The sequence below is a fragment of the Balaenoptera physalus genome, assembly GCF_965194825.1.
Source record: "Balaenoptera physalus genome assembly, chromosome: 1".
Classification (NCBI taxonomy): domain Eukaryota; kingdom Metazoa; phylum Chordata; class Mammalia; order Artiodactyla; family Balaenopteridae; genus Balaenoptera; species Balaenoptera physalus.
In genome coordinates, this window is record NC_138882.1 from 25,857,242 (window position 1) to 25,875,963 (window position 18,722).

General features: G+C 34.8%; 1 protein-coding gene across 4 annotated transcripts in view; it reads left to right on the plus strand.

Annotated features, from left to right (window-relative positions):
• AHCTF1 (AT-hook containing transcription factor 1) overlaps positions 1-18,722 on the plus strand; it is an 82,191-nt gene that overhangs the window by 12,974 nt on the left and 50,495 nt on the right. For all 4 annotated transcript variants that reach the window (XM_082469719.1, XM_082469720.1, XM_082469722.1 and 1 more), the window contains exons 2-11: positions 455-579; positions 2,438-2,691; positions 6,553-6,733; positions 10,755-10,962; positions 12,612-12,728; positions 14,071-14,155; positions 15,517-15,667; positions 17,010-17,142; positions 17,262-17,443; positions 17,881-17,942. In XM_082469719.1, coding sequence (XP_082325845.1) covers positions 462-579; positions 2,438-2,691; positions 6,553-6,733; positions 10,755-10,962; positions 12,612-12,728; positions 14,071-14,155; positions 15,517-15,667; positions 17,010-17,142; positions 17,262-17,443; positions 17,881-17,942 — 1,491 coding nt within the window. In that variant the 5' untranslated portion in view covers positions 455-461. The remainder of the gene's footprint in view (positions 1-454; positions 580-2,437; positions 2,692-6,552; positions 6,734-10,754; positions 10,963-12,611; positions 12,729-14,070; positions 14,156-15,516; positions 15,668-17,009; positions 17,143-17,261; positions 17,444-17,880; positions 17,943-18,722) is intronic.

Consider the following 18,722-nt stretch of genomic DNA (forward strand, 5'->3'; position numbering starts at 1 on the left):
CATGTACCAAACTCAATTCCTGAGGTTACTGTGGGTTTGGACATTTTTCATGGACTTTCCTCTTTTACTGTAGTGGTAACTTTTCTAAAATAATAGCAATTTTTCCTGTTTTGTGTGTGAAATGTTCTTTGAGAGTAAATGAAGCAATAAGATTAATTGCATTGAACCCAGTCTTCAAAGAATCTAGGCACTCATGTATGTCCTTAGGACATCTGGCTTAATGAATCTTTACCCTCCTAAGTCTGTTTGGGAAATACTTTCTTAGGAGAGAATGTCTCAGACCCAAAGCACATAATGTGTAGTTCATAATCAGATTTTAGTTTCAGTTTATTTACTTTTGTATGGTAGCTTTTTCTTTTTCTTTTCTTTTTTCCCTTTCCCCTTGGCTAGAGATAATCAAGTGTCTTATAGTACAAATATATCATAATAATCTTACTTTAAAAAATATTTGCAGTGGAAGTATGCGAGACCTAACAGCACAAGTGACTGTAACAGCACAATTCCCAGAAGTGACTATCCAAGCCCTTGGAGAAGATGAAATAACATTAGAATCTGTGCTTCGTGGAAAGTTTGCTGCAGGTAAAGTAATGTTGCTGAAAATTTAGCAACATTATTGCTAAATTTAATAAGATTAATAATAAGCATATATTAAGATAAATAATATTAAGCATATATTGCAGTTCCTTTAATGTGGAAGAATAAAAGCAGAACCTGCTTAGAGTGGTCTTATATAAGTATATTACGTCTACAAGTACATACGTATTAATTTCTACCTACTTGAGCACATTTTCATTGAATCTCCTGGGGTATTATAGTTCATTTTTCCTTTTTGCAATACCATATATTTTATATCTCTTAGTATTGAGTATCTGCATTTGGAAAGTAGAAATGATACGTGGCTGGTTTTCCTTTATAATTAGTAAGTTTTATCGGTGATGAGTTTAGATTAGAACCTGAACAGTCTTATGAGTAGAAAAACCTGATTGTAGTGCCCTAGGTGATACAATATATTCTGAAAGTCTTATTTCTTAATTCTATTAATCTGAACAAGATCTTAATAATAATGATGTTTTACATTATATAATACAGCAGAGAATTAGACCAGAGAAACCATTAAATTACGGATTTCAGTCTAGTGAAATATATTGCAGAAGACTTTACTGAAAATGAGTTTTATAGCCATCCTGCCTAGCAGGAAGACAACAAAACATATAGATCAGTAATTTAGCTATTTATAGTGCTATTCTCTTGAATATTGAAGGTAATAACAGTACTACTCTTACATGCTAGGTACTGTAACAATTTTTCATTGAGGTAACTACTAGGTTTTTCTAATTAGGCACTATTACTATTCTATGTAACTGAGAATCAAATAGGTTAAGTAACTTGGTCCCAGTTACATAGAAAGCAAATGGCAAAAATGAGCTTTGAACCCGTGCGTTCTTGGTCCCCACTGTACCATGCTATTTTTTTAAAAACTCTAGCCTCTCTCAGCTATAATCTAGTATATACAGCTATCTGTTTGGATGCCTGGTAGACATCACAAATTTAGTAGTAAAAATTAACATCATTCATCTAGCTGTTCAAGGGAAAATTCAGGGTCTAGTTCTTGATTTTTCTGTATTACTCACCTCCCTATATATTATTCATCAGCAAGTAAATCCTTTTAGTTCTGCCTCTGAGATGAATCTCCAGTCAATCCACTTTTCTGTATTCATGACCACCAACCAAGCATAGGGTACCATCTCCCTACTTCTGCTCTGGTCCCACCTTATTGTCCATTCTCTGCTTAGCAGCTGGACTTACATTTAAAAATGTAAATCAGATTGTCACTGTCCTGCTTAAAACCCTCCAGTTACTTTAGATTGCATGAAGAATAAAATCCAAACATGACTAGTCAGGGGCCAAGAAGGGCTTCTGATATTTCCTATTATTATACTGGTTATGTCTCGTCTTCTCAGATTTTGAACTCTTCAGTGACAGATCATGAGTTATACTTTTATAACTCCCATAACACCTAGTTTAACTCTTAAGGTATAATGTAGTAAAAATATGAGTTTGGGAGTTAAACAGACTTGCGATCCACTTCTGGCTCTGGTATTCATAGCCATGTGGGTTTTGGGCAAGTCATTCATTCATACAGTTGTATGAAAGTTTAGCTGCCTTATTTCTGTATTGGGGTGTAACAAGGAGTAAGTGAGATAATGTATTTAAGCATATAACATGGTACCTTTACTGAATGGTTACTTTATTATTGCATTAGTAGTTGTTCAATTTATTTTACTAATTAGAGGACCACTCTGTTCTGTAAATGCTTAGATTTCAGTTTGGAGATAATGAGCTGTATATTATATATGCAAAAGAGCTAACTGCTATTTAGTTTTGTTGTATATATACAATATTAAAATAAGAAACATTTTTGTTTTTTTTCTTCTAGGGAAAAATGGACTTGCTTGCTTGGCTTGTGGTCCACAACTTGAGGTAGTAAACTCTCTAACAGGAGAGCGGTTGTCTGCATATAGATTCAGTGGAGTGAATGAACAGCCTCCTATAGTCCTAGCTGTGAAAGAATTCTCTTGGCAGAAGAGAACTGGATTGTTAATTGGATTGGAAGAAGCAGAAGGGAGTGTTCTCTGTCTTTATGACCTTGGTTTATCAAGAGTGGTTAAAGCAGTTGTTCTTCCTGGAAGGGTAGGTACTGCTTAAGATATGTGGACATTCTGCTTTCAAAACCGAACCCCTGCTGGTTACATGGGTGTGTTCACTTTGTGAAAATTCATTGAGCTATATACATTTGTAATTAGATTACTTTTATGGAAGTTTGTTGTTTTTCATTAAAAAGTTTAAAATAAAGAGGTTAAAAATATATTATCAAAGCAACATAACATTTAAAATAAAACTTTCCTTGGATAAAGATGTGGTGTGTGTGTGTGTGTATATATATATATATATATATACACACACACACACACACACACACACACACACACACACACACACACACAATGGAATATTACTCAGCCATCAAAAAGAATGAAATAATGCCATTTGCAGCAACACGGATGGACCTAGAGATTATCATACTAAGCAAAGTAAGTCAGAAATATTAGAAAGTCTAATATTTAGACTCTAAAATATTTTAGTGTATCATATTTTAGACTCCACATATGATATCACTTATATGTGGAGTCTAAAATATGATACAATTCAACATATCTATGAAACAAAAACAGACTCAGAGATAGAACAGACTGTGGTTGCCGCAGGTGGGGTGGGGGTGGGTAGGGGAGGGAAGGGATGGGAGCTACATATTCACAGAGGCAAGCTATTATGTACAGGATGGATAAACGACAGGGTCCTGCCATATGGCGCAGGGAACTGTATTCAATGTCCTGTGACAAACCATAATAGAAAAGAAAATATGTATATATATATAAAGAATATATATCTATGTACATGTATAACTGAGTCACTTTGCTGTACAGAAGAAATTAACACAACGTAAATCAATGAAATTTTTAAAAAATTAAAATATAACTTCCTTATTCTTGGTTAGAAAATTACAAAGTAAAAATAGTGATGACATGTAGTGTTCTAATCTTTTATATGAAAAGTATCATCTGAATTTTGTTCTTACATCCAGTTGTGTTTTATGAGGACACCAAAAGTTTTAAAAAATATTATATTCATTACTATGGCATTTTTTCCTTGCCTCTGTTTTTTCTCTTTTAATTTGAGACTGTAGCCTTGTAGCAATATGTAAAATATGTCTTTATTACCATTTAAGATGTGAATAATATATTTAAATAGTGAGTTCATTTATATTCACCATTTATTAATTCTAACATATGTATGCCTTGATATGCCAGGCATCTTATCCAGTAGTAATTACAGAAGTTCTTTGAATTCAGGTTGTTTCTTCAGCAGATTTATTACTGCTCTTTTTACATGGTGAGAAAATGTATACACTTACAAATACAAAGACAAAAATCATGGAAGAGTAGAATTCTTTTTCTACCAGTGTGAAAGAAGTATGCACTTTACACACAAAAGTTTATGTAGGTATGTATGCATATATATGTATGTAATGTATATCATCATAGAATAGAATTTTTAAAGTTAAAAGGGGGCTTAATGACAAAATAATAATTTTTTATAGTGAGGAAACCAACCCAGTGGGCTAATGTGGGGTCTGAAGTAATTTATAGCCTGGTATCTTATATGTACTTGCCAGTGATGATGATTTTAAAGACAGAATTATTTGACAATTTATTGAGTGCTTACTGTAAATCAAGCTATGTGCTAGATTTTGGGGGTAAGTGGATGAATTGAACTTGGTCCATGCTGTCCGAAAAGGCTTGTAGTATAGTGGGAGAAGACAGATTATAGGATGATAGCATAAATATAATAAGTGCTTTGATAATTTTAGCACTTGGAACGTGGAGAACACCTGGATGATTTTTGTTCAAAAAGGTTGGACATTTTAGGCAAAAAGGCCAACATGTAAAAAGTCACGGTGTATGGAACATTTGGAAAACTAGTCTTATTGAGAATGGCGGGAGAGAAGGGAAGGAGGAAGTGGGTGCCAGAAATGATGAGGATTGAGATTGTGAATGGCCTTATTTGCAGTTAGGGGCCTCCTCCTAAAGTCTGTGGTGAAATCATTTTAAATTTAAAGTGGAATTGTAGTGTAAAAAGCTATTTGGTTGGGGTAGTTCAGGTAAATAAGGATGATGGACTGAACCGAGGAAGTGACATAAGAAATGGAGAAGATGGGACAGATTCAAAGTAGATTCCAGAGGTAACATGGACAGGACTTGTTGATCATTTGGATAAGAGTAATTGAGAAGGAATAAGAGTTAGATAAATTATTGGTTGCTTAATTGGATGAATGGTTGATATCACGTGGAATATAGGGGAAAGAAAAGATTGGGAGAGGAGTGATAGATACCTTCAAAAGGAGTTCAGTCAACTAGCTCTTTTTTTTTAAATTTATTTATTTTATTTATTTATTTTTGGCTGCATTGGGTCTTCGTTTCTGCGCGCGGGCTTTCTCTAGTTGCGGCGAGCGGGGGCTAGTCTTTGTTGCAGTGCGCGGGCTTCTCATTGCGGTGGTTTCTCTTGTTGCGGAGCACGGGCTCTAGGCGCGTGGGCTTCAGTAGTTGTGGCACGCAGGCTCAGTAGTTGTGGCTTGCAGGCTCTAGAGTGCAGGCTCAGTAGTTGTGGCGCACGGGCTTAGTTGCTCCGCAGCATGTGGGATCTTCCTGGCCCAGGGCTCGAACCCGTGTCCCCTGAGTTGGCAGGTGGATTCTTAACCACTGCGCCACCAGGGAAGCCCCCACTAGCTCTTTTTTGACTAGGGCACAGTATCCCCTCTTAAATTTGCTTTTAACTGCCTCACTTTAAAATTAATTAAGGTAGCATTGTCGATAACTTCATGTATAGTATTTATATGAGGAATGCAAACAGATCCCTTACCCTTCACTGAAGGAATTAAAGAGAACATGCTTTAGTATTTATAGACATTATTACATAATTTAGAAAAGGAAGACAATCCATGAAATTACAGCTTTCAGAATTAGAAACACTAAGGAATGTTTTGTGTACTAATGAAATATTGAGAAAGCCAGGGTTTTGTCTGTAATAATAAATTACAGCCTGAAACAAACTTTAACCTTACATTAACACATAAACCATTGATAGCAAATTTCCTCTTTTCTTTCTAGGATATTCATCAGTGTTATAGTAGAAATCACCAAATACTTAATTATCAAATATCATACCTAATTAATTTTTGTGAATTAATAAGAAACAGAAGGAAAGCTAAGTGTAAACTAAAATACAGACTGTTAGGTACAGACATTTAAAATTTGACTCATGAGATGAAGAGGAAGAATACAACTCCATAATGTAGCTACAGTATGATTTTCTTTAAGTAATTTCAGTCCTTGTTAAATGTCAGTGATCCAGTTACTGCCAAAGCTTTGTGTGAAGTCCATTATAATGTAGCCCTTTTAAAGAAGGTTAGACCTCTTCAGGCTTTAGGGCATAAAAAGGACCTTTTTAAAAAAGTGTAAACAGTAAATTTTTCTGGAATGATTTATTTTTACTCCTCCTTAGAGGAGAGGCTATATACTTATACAGTAGCTGGTTAAGAGTTTTAAAGTGAGAAAAATCTAGATTTCAGTTTTATACTTAATGACTGTGTGACTTGAATAACTCAGCTATTTTAAGCCTCAGGGTGTTTCATCTTTAAACAGGGATAATTATATATAGTCTGATATCAAAGGGTTATTGTGAATTGATTAGCATAATGCCTGGAATATAGTAAAGTCTTGATAAACATCAGTTATTATTCCAACTGTATCATGTAATTCTTGTTATATCTGAACATTTCATTATGTTATTCAGATTTGCAAGTATCAAATGCAGATTTGATTCCGTATTGGAAAATGTTAACATCTATATAACTAATAACCTGCTTTAACCTCAGAATTTGTTGTGTTTTCTCACTTTGTATAAGAAAAGCAAATGATATATTCTGCTTTCTAGGTAACAGCTATTGAACCTATAATTAATCATGGAGGAGCCAGTGCAAGTACTCAGCATTTACACCCAAGTCTACGATGGCTTTTTGGTGTGGCAGCCGTGGTAACTGATGTTGGACAGATCCTTCTTATTGACCTGTGTTTGGATGAGTTGTCAGGCAATCAGAATGAAGTAGAGGCATCAGGTAATTAATTAGTCATTCTTTGCTTGAAACCAGAAATTAAGCACCTGAGTATTCTGATGCAATGGATTGATTTTTTTTTTTTTAATAGTCAAAAAATGTTATATGGAAACTTCTTTATGTATCTGTTTTAAAAAAAATTGTTTGCTCCTCTTTTATTGTTTTGGGCACTATGGAGATGTTTTGCATGAGTTATTCTATTTTATTGATGAAGTGTTTATAGACTAAAGTAGGTCTTGAAAGAGATAGGGATATATTTCCAGATACACACTTGAATAATATATTCAAGTTATTAAGTAAATGCCAGAAGAAGGGCTGAAAGGTATAATATCTTGATCCTTATCAAACAGTATAAAATTATCCAACTATGTAGGATCTAATATAGTGTTTTTGGCATACTGTTTATGTTCCTACAGTAAGCCCAAGATAGAAATAAAGCAATAAATAACAGTAATTTAAAAGTCTTCCCTCACAAAATAACATCCTAAAATAGAACTAAAGCTACTTAAGTGAAGAGAGAGAACTTTCCCCCTTTAATACTAAGGCATATATTTATAAATCTACTTCTCAAGTGTTTTTAGTTTTGTTATTTTTGTGATTTATGAGACTCTTACTTGATTGGTTTATGTAGGGAGGAGAGCTAACCTAAAAACTTCTAAAAATGTGTGTATTACCAATAAAGTTTCAGGAAAGGACTATTCCTTGAGGACCTTATTGATTTTTAAAATAGTCCTGTTGGGACTTCTGGTGGTTCAGTGGTAGAGAATCCGTCTTACAATGCAGGGGACTCGGGTTTGATCCCTGGTCAGGAAACTAAGATCCCATGTGCTGCGGGTCAACTAAGCCCACACCCTGTAACAACTGAGCTCAGGCGCCTCAACTAGAGAGCCTGCGTGCTGCAAACTACAGAGCCCACGTTCCCTGGAGCCTGTGCGCCACAACTAGAGAAGAGAAAACCTGCACGCCACAACTAGAGGGAAGCCCGTGTGCCTCCATGAAGATCCCGCATGCCACAACTAAGACCCAACGCAGCCAAAGATAAATAATATAATAAATAAATCTTAAAAAAAAAATAGTCCTGTAATATTAGTGCAGATCTGTTTATTTATGGATCAGCTAAGAAATAGATACAAATAATCAGTATTTTGTCCCAATTTATAATGAGTATAACTAATAAGAACTGTTGGTATGTAATAAAACTGATTAAAACTGCAAGTGGTAAAAATTATGTTTGACCAGAAATTAACTGAAGAAACAGATTATCTGATCAAAATTTAAATCTGCAAAATATGACATTAAAAAGTTTGATTTGGTAGAAATAATGGCCACACATGCACTTAAGGCAAAAAAAATTCTCGTAATGATGGAAACTATACCTGGAAATTTGATATGTATTAAGATCTAATTGATCTTAATAAAATCCTGGGTAAAGTTTAAATGAAAAGAATTGATTAGTATAAATAACAGTAACTAAAAATGAATTTGTAGAATATTAGAAATGATTTAACTGCTCTTTGTAGAAAATTGATGAAGGAATTAGTCTTGATGGAGTTTTGTTCCAGAGTGGCTTGTAGATGATATCGCTATAGGTCTAAGGCTAATTAAAATACCTGTATTCGTAATTAAAACTCTTCAGATCAAAATAGTAGAGTTGAAACATGCTTTATTTCAGGAGTCAATAGTTAGTAGTTAAATTCAACACAAGGGTAATTTTATAGTGAAACTCTCTGGATTGTAATCAAAGATCAGAATCTGTTTCTCAATTATGAGAATTAGGAAGCCATTGAATTTTATAGCATACAAAAAGTTGAGTTTTGGGGTTTAATGCAAAATTAATTTTTTGTTTACAGAAGTAATTTATAATTACAGCTATTTAGACTTCACTGAAACACACACAACATAAAAAATGAAGTTCCTAACATGATAAACATACTATAAATACTATTTTGCAACTTTTCCAAACTTAACAGTATTTCTTATACATCTTTCCATATCAGTGCATATAGAGTCTACTTTATTCTCTTAAATAAGTTTACAGTATTCCATTTATTAACTAGTTATTTTGGCAAAATGTAATCACTTGCTGTTTTCTGGGGGGAAGAAATCAAGCAGAATGGATTAGGAGGGTAATCATTCAAGTACAACGTGACAGGATTTTTTTCCCCCTTCATAACAGCGTTGAAGGAATCTGCTCTTGCACAACAGTTATATCAATGAATGGGCCTGAATTTTTTTTTATTTAAACATTTCAAACATCTTCAAGTAGATAGACCAGTATAAAAATTCCCACAAACCTGTTACCTAAATTCAAGTTAGTTTTCAAAATTTACCCATATGTGCATCTGTTCTCTTTTATTTCCCTTTTCCCCCCTTCTCTCTCTCTCTTTCTTTTTTTTTTTTTATTTTTATTTTTGGCTGCACCGTGTGGCATGCGGGATCTTAGTTCCCAGACCAGGGATCGAACCCTTGCCCCCTGCATTGGGAGCACGGAGTCTTAACCACTGGACCACCAGGGAAGTCACCCTTCTCTCTTTTTTACTCTGTACTAATCTAAAGCAAATAACGGTTATTTTACTACATAATCATGATGCCGTTTACCACTGTTAACGACATTAAACATGGACTTACATTTGACGGTTTGCCTCTCATGTCTATTTGAATTTAGAGCAGTCCTCCCTCTATCCTCTCCTTATTCATTTATTTATTTTTAGTGCCACGGACTTGCTGAAGATGTTAGTTATCTGGTAAAATGGCCCACATTTTGGAATTATCTGTGTGTCTTCATGTGATGTCATTTACATTTTGTATTTTCTGCAATTGTAAGTTAGCTCTGATTAGATTGATTTAACACTTGACAAGTATACTTCAGAAGTGCTGGGTATTTCATAATGTATCACAGCAGGAGGCACATGGTGTCTTGTTTCATATTTAGTGATCAGTGGGTTCAGATGACGACAGCATGATCCATCAACCTTTGTACCAGTGGTTCTCAACTGGGGGTGATTTTTTGCCCTCTAGATTTTTGGTCATATCTGGAGACATTTTTGGCCATTAATACTGGAGGGAGATGATGCTACTTGGCGTCTGGTAGAAAGAAGCCAAGGATGCTGTGAACACCCTATAAAGCACAAGACAGCCCCCACAGCAAAGAATTATCTGACCCAAGATGTCAGTGGAGCCAAGGTTGAAAAGCTATACTTTGTTGCATCCATTGAGATTGTTGCCTAGGTCTCTTGTGTCATTAGGGCTGCAAAAAAAAGATGATTTTAAAGTTCTGTTAATCTAAAGAATAATTTTCTGATTAACTAGGGCTATTTGTTCACCTTGAAATACAGTTTGTACAGAAAAGGGAGAATAAATGCTTATATTACTATTTAAGTACTAATTTTCAGAGTAAGAAGCTGGTACTCAGCTACTTTCAGTGTTTCAATTCAGTAAGGTCTCTTGTGAGTAAGGAGGGCAGGAACTCATGGGGTTTTATATATTGTACTTAATGTGTTTTATTCATTTTCATTATTGTCTTATGCTCAAAAATGTTCTGTTTTTGCTAACGAAGGCACCTTCATGTAGTCTGACACATCCCCTCAGATTTTGATAGCTTCCTAGATTTCTGGCACAGGATGTGCCAGGCTCATCTTATATATTTTCTGCTTCTGACTTGGAACCAGCCATTCTCCAAGGGGAATATTTAGGTTGTTAGTTCTAAATTTGAATAAAGAAACCATCAGCTTTATTTATGATTGTTAAGGAAATTGTTTAATTCTTTTAAAATAAAGTCTACTTTAGATAATATTTGATGTGTACTATGAGATTTTTAAGAAATCATACAATTAAATGTACTTTGAAAATTATAGCATTTAAAATAAAGGTGGTTATTTTATAGTTCAGTATGCTTTATTATCACTAATCTTATTTTAATTGACCCCAGTAGTTTTCAGTTGCTGCTTGAATAATGGGCGACACACTTGCTTTTATGCTGTTTATAGTTTGTTAATCTTACTTGTCTTACTTATTTACTTATCAGACCTTGAAGTTATAACTGGTATCCCAGCTGAAGTACCACACATCAGAGAAAATGTGATGCGAGAGGGACGCCATCTGTGTTTTCAATTAGTAAGCCCATCAGGAACAGCCGTTTCAACCCTTAGTTACATAAACCGGACAAATCAGCTTGCTGTTGGTTTTTCTGATGGGTATCTAGCACTTTGGAATATGAAAAGCATGAAAAGAGAGTAAGTACAACTTTTTCTCTTTGATTATGTGATTATTGGTAATTTCTTTGTGAATGTAACTTGTTCTCAATTACTAATATTTAAAAATTAGCATAAACAGGAAAAGATAGGATAATGATTGAATGACTATGTAATTTTCCATTGCATTAAATCATAACTTGGTATAATAAAGGAGTGACCTAGCACATGAATTTAGGTTGATTCAGTGTATTTAAAAGGCATTTCAGGGAATTTCCTGGTGGTCCAGCGATTAGGACCCTGCTTTCACTGCTGTGGCCCGGATTCAGTCCCTGGTCGGGGAACTAAGGTCCTGCAAGCAGTGTGGCTCGGCCAGGGGAAAAAAAGGCATTGCAGTCATTGTGGTGTTCAATTTGCCAGTAACTATGACTCTGTTAAGATAAACTACGTATTTGTATAGTATGAATTCCTTCAGAAGTACTTTTCTACATAACCATATGTGTAAGGTAGTTTAATAATAGTAGTTCTCAGTTGACAGAAAAACAAAAGCTTTTTTAAAAAGTTACAAAATACTGTGTTTAACATTTTTTATGCTGTCAAAAACTTCCCCCAAGTATAATTATATTGATACTTTTTATTAATCTTTATGTTGTTAAAATTGCTGAGGAATTGACTCTTCATTGAGGGAGGTAAGGCACTATAGGTTTTAAGTCTAATCTCTGTTAAGAGTTAAGTAGATACCTATTTGTCTCTTAAGTTGTCAATTTAATATTTATTTCTTCTTTTTTCTTCCAAGTAATATTGGAATATTTTCTTGAGTAATTTGTCTTGCAAATGAGTCAACAAAATAGTCACCCTTCCAAACTTTCTGCTCAGTTCGTCTCACCAACAAATTGGTACCTACTTGGCTGTGTTTGGTTATAAATATTTGCCAAGTTTGAAGTGAAGGAAAAAGAGAGAGGTAGAAAATAAAAAGATTCTCATCTATACCCATTTTTTACTGTTGGGTTCTTTGATGATATTAGTGTTACTAGCCCCTTAAGTAAACATTGACTGTCCTTGCACTTCCTCAAAGTCAAATTTTTCTGCAAAGTGCCAGTGATGAAGTGGCAATGCGATTGCCTAGTAGCTCCCTATGGGAAGTCCATCTCAACTCTCTTTGTTGATACCGTTTTATCAGCTCTTGTTTTTGAATAGCTCCCAAAGGAGTGCCTGGAGAACCTGGCTTTTACAGTGTTTTCTTTAGCGCTATCATCTCTTCACTGATTATGCTTTTCCAAAGGGTTTGTGAGAACTCTTCAGATTCTAACTCGTTCTGTTGTTGTAATGGGGAAATTGACTCTAAACCCAAGCAGCTGAAATACAGTGTTGTGGCAGTATTTCATCTCTTTCTAGAGTACCTGTTATTGGGGAACAGTACATCATGGCATACGTTTACACGCCTGGAAGGACTAGTTCACGCATGTGTATATGCATGTGCTTTAGTAATTTTAACCCTTCCCAGTTCTACCTGGGAGATGGGGTGCCATGCTCATTGTCTTGATGTCTTGTACCCTGTGTATTTTTGAAGATAAGACGATTGTATGAACAGCAGCTGCTCTAACCCAAATTCTTACATGAGGCATCTTCTTCCTTTTCACGAAATTATAACTTAAAAGTATGAAGTGTACTGATTTTTGTGCCTATTATAGATACTACACACAGTTGGAAGGTGGAAGAGTGCCTGTATATGCTGTCACTTTTCAAGAACCTGAGAATGATCCTCGTAATTGCTGTTACTTGTGGGCTGTTCAGTCTACACAAGATAGGTAAGTGTGCTACATATGGTTTTAAATACGTGTCAGGAATGGAGTAGCAGTTAATTTCTTTTGCAAAGCTTTGTACTGTGTTGTCTCTTTTTAGTGAAAGCGACATAAATTCAGTGAATTAGAAAGTGGTAGTTGAAATGACTTTAAAAGGTAAATGATTGTTTCTGCATGTTTGAGTAATTCTGAGATATCAGTAAGAATAAATGGTGCTTGCTTGACCTGTTTAGGTGTTATTTCAGAGAGTAAGCCAATACACATGAGTAGGCAACCTCTTATTCCTTAGGCAATTTTTATGGCCTTCTATGTTCTCTCATAAGAACATTTTTTCTCTTTTATAATCTCATTCCTTTTTTCTCTTTGTTGTGTATGCCTCTCTCATTTTTATGTATCTGTACTGTGTTCTCTAGTCCCTCTACTTGCCTTTTGCAGTATGTTCCTAGGGTTAATTCAGTTAATTTTTCTGTCTTTCATAAGCTTTAATTTTATTCCAGCTATAGCTTGTGAGAAATCTTTCCTTTCAATTTAATTTCAAACTGCTTAAGCTTGTTCATTTCCAGTGCTAGGACAGTGTAAGTATTGATTTTCTCTTATTTTTCATTGGTGTTTAGTACTTTCTTTGATGATCAATGAAACAATTAAGTCTGTGGTATAAATGACATGATCTTGATAACTGCTCCTAATACTTTCTCTTCCCAAGTCCGTACATGAATTGTGGTCAACTTGGGTTTTGGTGTTAGATGTCCTCACTTTGAGGTTTTGTCTTACGCTTTAGTGAGTAAGTCAGTGAAGGAAGAATTGATTTGTCACTTTTTCAATCCTGGAGGAAAATAGAAATAAAAATATAGAGACAGCTATTGGGATATTCCTCATTAAGTGAAATCCGTATTTCCATCCATCTGAGTGTAATGTGGGCTGGCAGCAGCTTGAGTAATGTGCCTTGTGAAGGCTCCATGTGGTGAATGAGAAGGGACGTTTATCTGAACAATTTTTGTATCCCATTTATTTTTTCTTCCAATATTGCCTAAGTAAAGCACACCTATTGAAGAAAGGGAGAAGGACTATTGGGTAAATAGTTATAGTCTCAGCCACATAAGATGTCACCTAAAATATGCAAGCAACATAAGCTTTAGTTAATTAGAATCAATAAAGAATTAAATCAGTTATTATTTCAAAGGACTACATTTTGTGAAAACAACCAAGTAAAACTAAATTCTTTACAGTGACCTCAGTTTTGTCACATGCACTCAATATTGTATGCAGATTAAATTTATTTGGACAATAAAAGGTACTTAATGCATTAATACGATATTATTTCTCCTTAGCTAATTTCTGTTTCTTTCAGTGAAGGGGATGTTTTGAGTTTGCATCTGCTTCAGCTGGCCTTTGGTGACAGAAAGTGTTTGGCATCAGGACAAATTTTATATGAGGTAAATGGTAATGGTAGTATGGGTTCAGAGTACCATTTTGTTCATTGTTTGCCTGTTTTAAGTCTTTGTTTTAAGATACTGAGATACTGAAATGTTATTCTTCTATTCAAGTTAATACTGTATTCGTAATGTAATGGAAAAAGTATTAGATTAGGGATCAGGAGACTGGTGTTTTACCAAGGTAGCAATCTTAAAATCTTCTGGTGTCATTTTCCTCTAAAATGAGGGGATTAGACAAGGCTCAAACTTGTGGCCTAATTGGTAGCCAGGAAAAATAACCCCACTTTCTTGCTCTAAGATAACAAGCAGTAAGCCATGGGGTGACTTTATAGTCTTGTCACTTGCAATTGTAAAAGAGGATAAATGCATCTAGCGTTTTAGATGACTATTTTTCTGGCTGAATTCTTGAGGAAATAGTGGGGTGCTGCTAGTAGCCGTATTTGGTTAGCCATCACATTAACTTCTCTAGAACAGGCTTTCTTAACCTAGTATTTGAGGGTATGTGGTTGGGTTTTAGGGAATTTGTGAAGCCCCTGAATTATGTGTGGCATCTTTATGATCACAGTGTCCTCGTCGTCCCTCCCCCTGCCCCCCAATCCTCCAGTTCCACATCTGTGGATTCAACCAATCTTGGATCAAAAATATGCAGGGCGGGGCGGGGCGGGGTGGGGGGGAATTCCACAGGGTTCCAAAAAGCAAAACTTGACTTTTCCGTGCCACAGCAACTATTTACGTAGCATTCACATTGTATTAGGTATTATAAGTAATCTAGAAATGATTTAAAGTATATGGGAGGATGTGCGTAGGTTATATGCAAATATTACTCCATTTTATATGAGGGACTTGAGCATCCACAGATTTTGGTATCCGAAGAGGGTCCTGGAACCAATCCCCCATGGACAGCAAGGGACAACTGTATGCATTTTTCTGGGGAAAAATTCATAGCTTTTGTCAGATTGTTACAGGGATCAGTGAACAAAAATTTAAGAACTACTGTTTTAGAGCAAGAACTTCAGTGAAAACACAGAAGTAGGTTTGCTGGTCTAGAGTATACGTATATATAATTTTAATGCTTAGGTCCAGTTTACACCCCAACCAGTAGTGCATGAAGGTTCCCGTGTTCGGTAACAGCTTTAGAAGATTTCTTGGTAATTATTTTTGAGAGACTAAATTTAGTCTTTTTATTTGTGTTTTATGCTATATAAAATTTTAGAACCCTTTTCAATAATTTGTTCTCTTCAGTCTTTTAACTTTTTTTTCTTTGTATTGTAAGAAAACTCTTTTAGAGAACATTTAATTTTAGAATGACTTTTTCCTAGAATCCTATTAGGATATAGATTGCTGTACGTTTTCTATTTCAGGGGTTAGAGTACTGTGAAGAAAGATATACACTGGACCTCACAGGTGGCATGTTTCCTTTGAGGGGCCAGACTGGTAATACCAAACTTTTGGGATGTCAAACTGTAGAGAAATTTCGATCTCATGGTGACAGGGAGGAAGGCATGAATGAAGGTTGGTTAAAAGTACTCTTATTATATATCATGTGAATACTTGATTTAAGATTTATCTTGATTTAAGATATATGACAGGTATTGTTTTCTATAGTTCATTGGAATACTAATTGTGGAATTTATTCAGATCTGTATGAGATATGAGGTATGTCCTGCTCTCCAGATTGCCATGTGTAGAACTCAAGAATTGAATAGATTAAGAAAATGAAGAACCCTTGTATTTTGATCCAGCTCTCAAAACAGACAGACATACAAAAAAAGGTCTCTAGTTGTAACTAGTATGAATAATCTGAATAGTCTCTGAATAATGTTTACCTCTGTATTTTTTGAGACGTATATGGCAAACATGCTTTGGTTGCCTTGAATTTTTTGTCTCCTGTAGTGTTATTCCTTCTTCCTGGTAAACATCCTGGCATAGTGAAAATTGCATAGATCTTAGAATCCAACCAACATGGATTCAAGTCCCAGCTCTGTCACTAGTTGTAACCTTTCATAAATTATTTAACATTTGTGACTGAGCCTCTTGTTTCCTTACCTGTGAGGGGAATAATACATTTATACCTTCTGCAAAGGGTCGGTTGTGAGGATTGAATGTGATAATGGGATAGGTTTATTCAGTTCTGGGAATGCTCAGCGGGGCCCTGATTTTGTTTGTTCTTACTGGGATTCATTCTCATGGTTAGCTCATTCATTCCAGAGATTGCCTCTGTCCTAGTCCCTGCATCTGTATTTGTGATCCATTCTTCACATCCAACTAAACACGTCAAAACAGAACTTATCAAACCCTGTCTCTTATTCCCCACTCACATCTTCTTTTTTATATTGCCTATTAGTTGTGCCTCAGATTTTTACTTTCCTCTTTCCTTCTATTGATCTCTTAACTTTGTTCCTATCCTTCTAGGCCAGCCACCATCCAGGTACCTATCTCCCCCCACCCCACCCGTTACCATATAGCTGGATCAATCCTTCTCAACTAGAATTCTTCTAAAGAATTAAGCCCTAAAGCCTAAAGGCATCCATTTTAAGTACTGATATTCTCTGGTAGCAGTGACATATTCATGGGAGAATTTTCATTCAAATTGTTTTCTACTTTTCTACCTACAATACCTCAAAGTTGCCAATGAGTACTTTTTAATAAGGTCTTCTTGACATAGAAAAACAGTCAACATACAAGTGAATGAATCTCTTCTTACAGAATAAATGATAGAAATGTGTCTTGACAAATCAAATCAAATATGAATTAAGCCTCTTAATTTATGAGAAAGTCTTGCTCTAATTTTATTTGGGGGATTTATTTTGAGATTATTTATTCTATTTTTTAAAATTATCTTCTTTTCTTTTAGCTCTGTCTCCTGACACCAGTGTTTCAGCCTTTACCTGGCAGGTGAATATATATGGACAGGGAAAGCCTTCTATATATTTGGGGCTTTTCGACATAAATCGTTGGTATCATGCACAAATGCCAGATTCGTTAAGGTATGATTTTTCTCTCTCTCTCTATGTATATATGTATGTATTTATTTATATATACATATATAGGAATTTTTATGTGTAGCAGTTCATTGACTTAATAATTGTGTAAAATTTTCTTTTAGATCAGGAGAATATCTACATAATTGCTCTTATTTTGCATTGTGGTCACTGGATTCTGTTGTAAGTAGGACTTCTTCACATTACATCTTGGATATATTAGTACATGAGAGAAGTTTAAGTCGAGGAGTTCCTCCTTCATATCCACCTCCTGAGCAGTTTTTTAACCCAAGTACTTACAACTTTGGTATGTATTTCTTTAACATTACCTTTTGAGAAAAATAACATGCAGGAGTATGTGTTTGTATTTGTGCTGTGTGTATGTGTATGTATAGTGTATTGTTCATTTCTCATTGTTATTAGTTAATATATGGATAAGTTAGGAAGTTAACTTGATATATGCACACAAGAAGTTTAGTGTTTATATGTTTTATAGAGAAATTATCAGTATTTTGAATTTGCTAGAAAAGATACTAACTTTCATATTAAGTGCACTTGTGATAAGGTTTGGTATCTTGTTAGGATAGAAATACGTGGACAAATTACTTAAAAATTTATTGTATATAGTAATTCCATACCTTGCCTAGGAATCTGTAATTAGGATAAATTTTATTGTATTAATACCATCCCAAATATAATATGTAAGTGGATTTTTTTTTCAACTTTTTTTTTTTTTTTTTTTAGATGCCACTTGTTTGTTAAACTCAGGAGTTGTTCATATAACTTGTAGTGGTTTTCAGAAGGAGGTAAGTAACAAATAACAATTTGGACAGAGTGTTTCTTCTTGAACTGAAGTCAGATCATGGATTTAAACTTTACTTAGTGTTATTTATATAAACTATTGTTTCGTCTTAAAAGGTAGCTTCTGCTAGGTTTGTGAGATTAGCAGCTAGTAGCATCAGTTACTGATGGCAGCCTTCTAGGCTCTAAGGTATTGGGATGTTTTTAGCAGCTTTAAATGGATGTTAGCTCCTGAACCTCAAGCAAAAGTAAATCAGTGCTTTACTGCATCCCTTTTTATCCATCCTCTTAATTCTCTTCCTTCTCAGAAAGCTTATGGGTAAATAAAGTAATGCAAAGAAGGTACCTAGCACAGTGGCACAGTGACTGGCCCAGAGTGGGTTATGACTGTATGTTGAAAATACTTTTCCAGGAAAACACAAAGTAGCAGACCCTTTAAATGATAATCAGCTAGATGTGGATGAATGCCATATTTATACTTCATATCAGATCTCTTTCACATTAGACCAAGAGGAATAAACTGCAAGATTTTTCCTTTGTGTATTAAGTTTGTTAAGATCTGTTACCAAGTCTGTCAGCTTTATAGAAGGTAACAGGGTTACCTTACATATAAACAACTTAAAATATCCTTATCAGTAGTATTATTTGAAACTAGCAAGCATTGGTTACCTCAAGAACCTATTAGCACTTTTCCCTGCAAGAAGTACAAAAATGTAGTCTTCCACAATTTTCATTCAGTGCCTTCTAGTTTTATTCAAAATGTTAAGTGTAAAGTAGGGTGATGA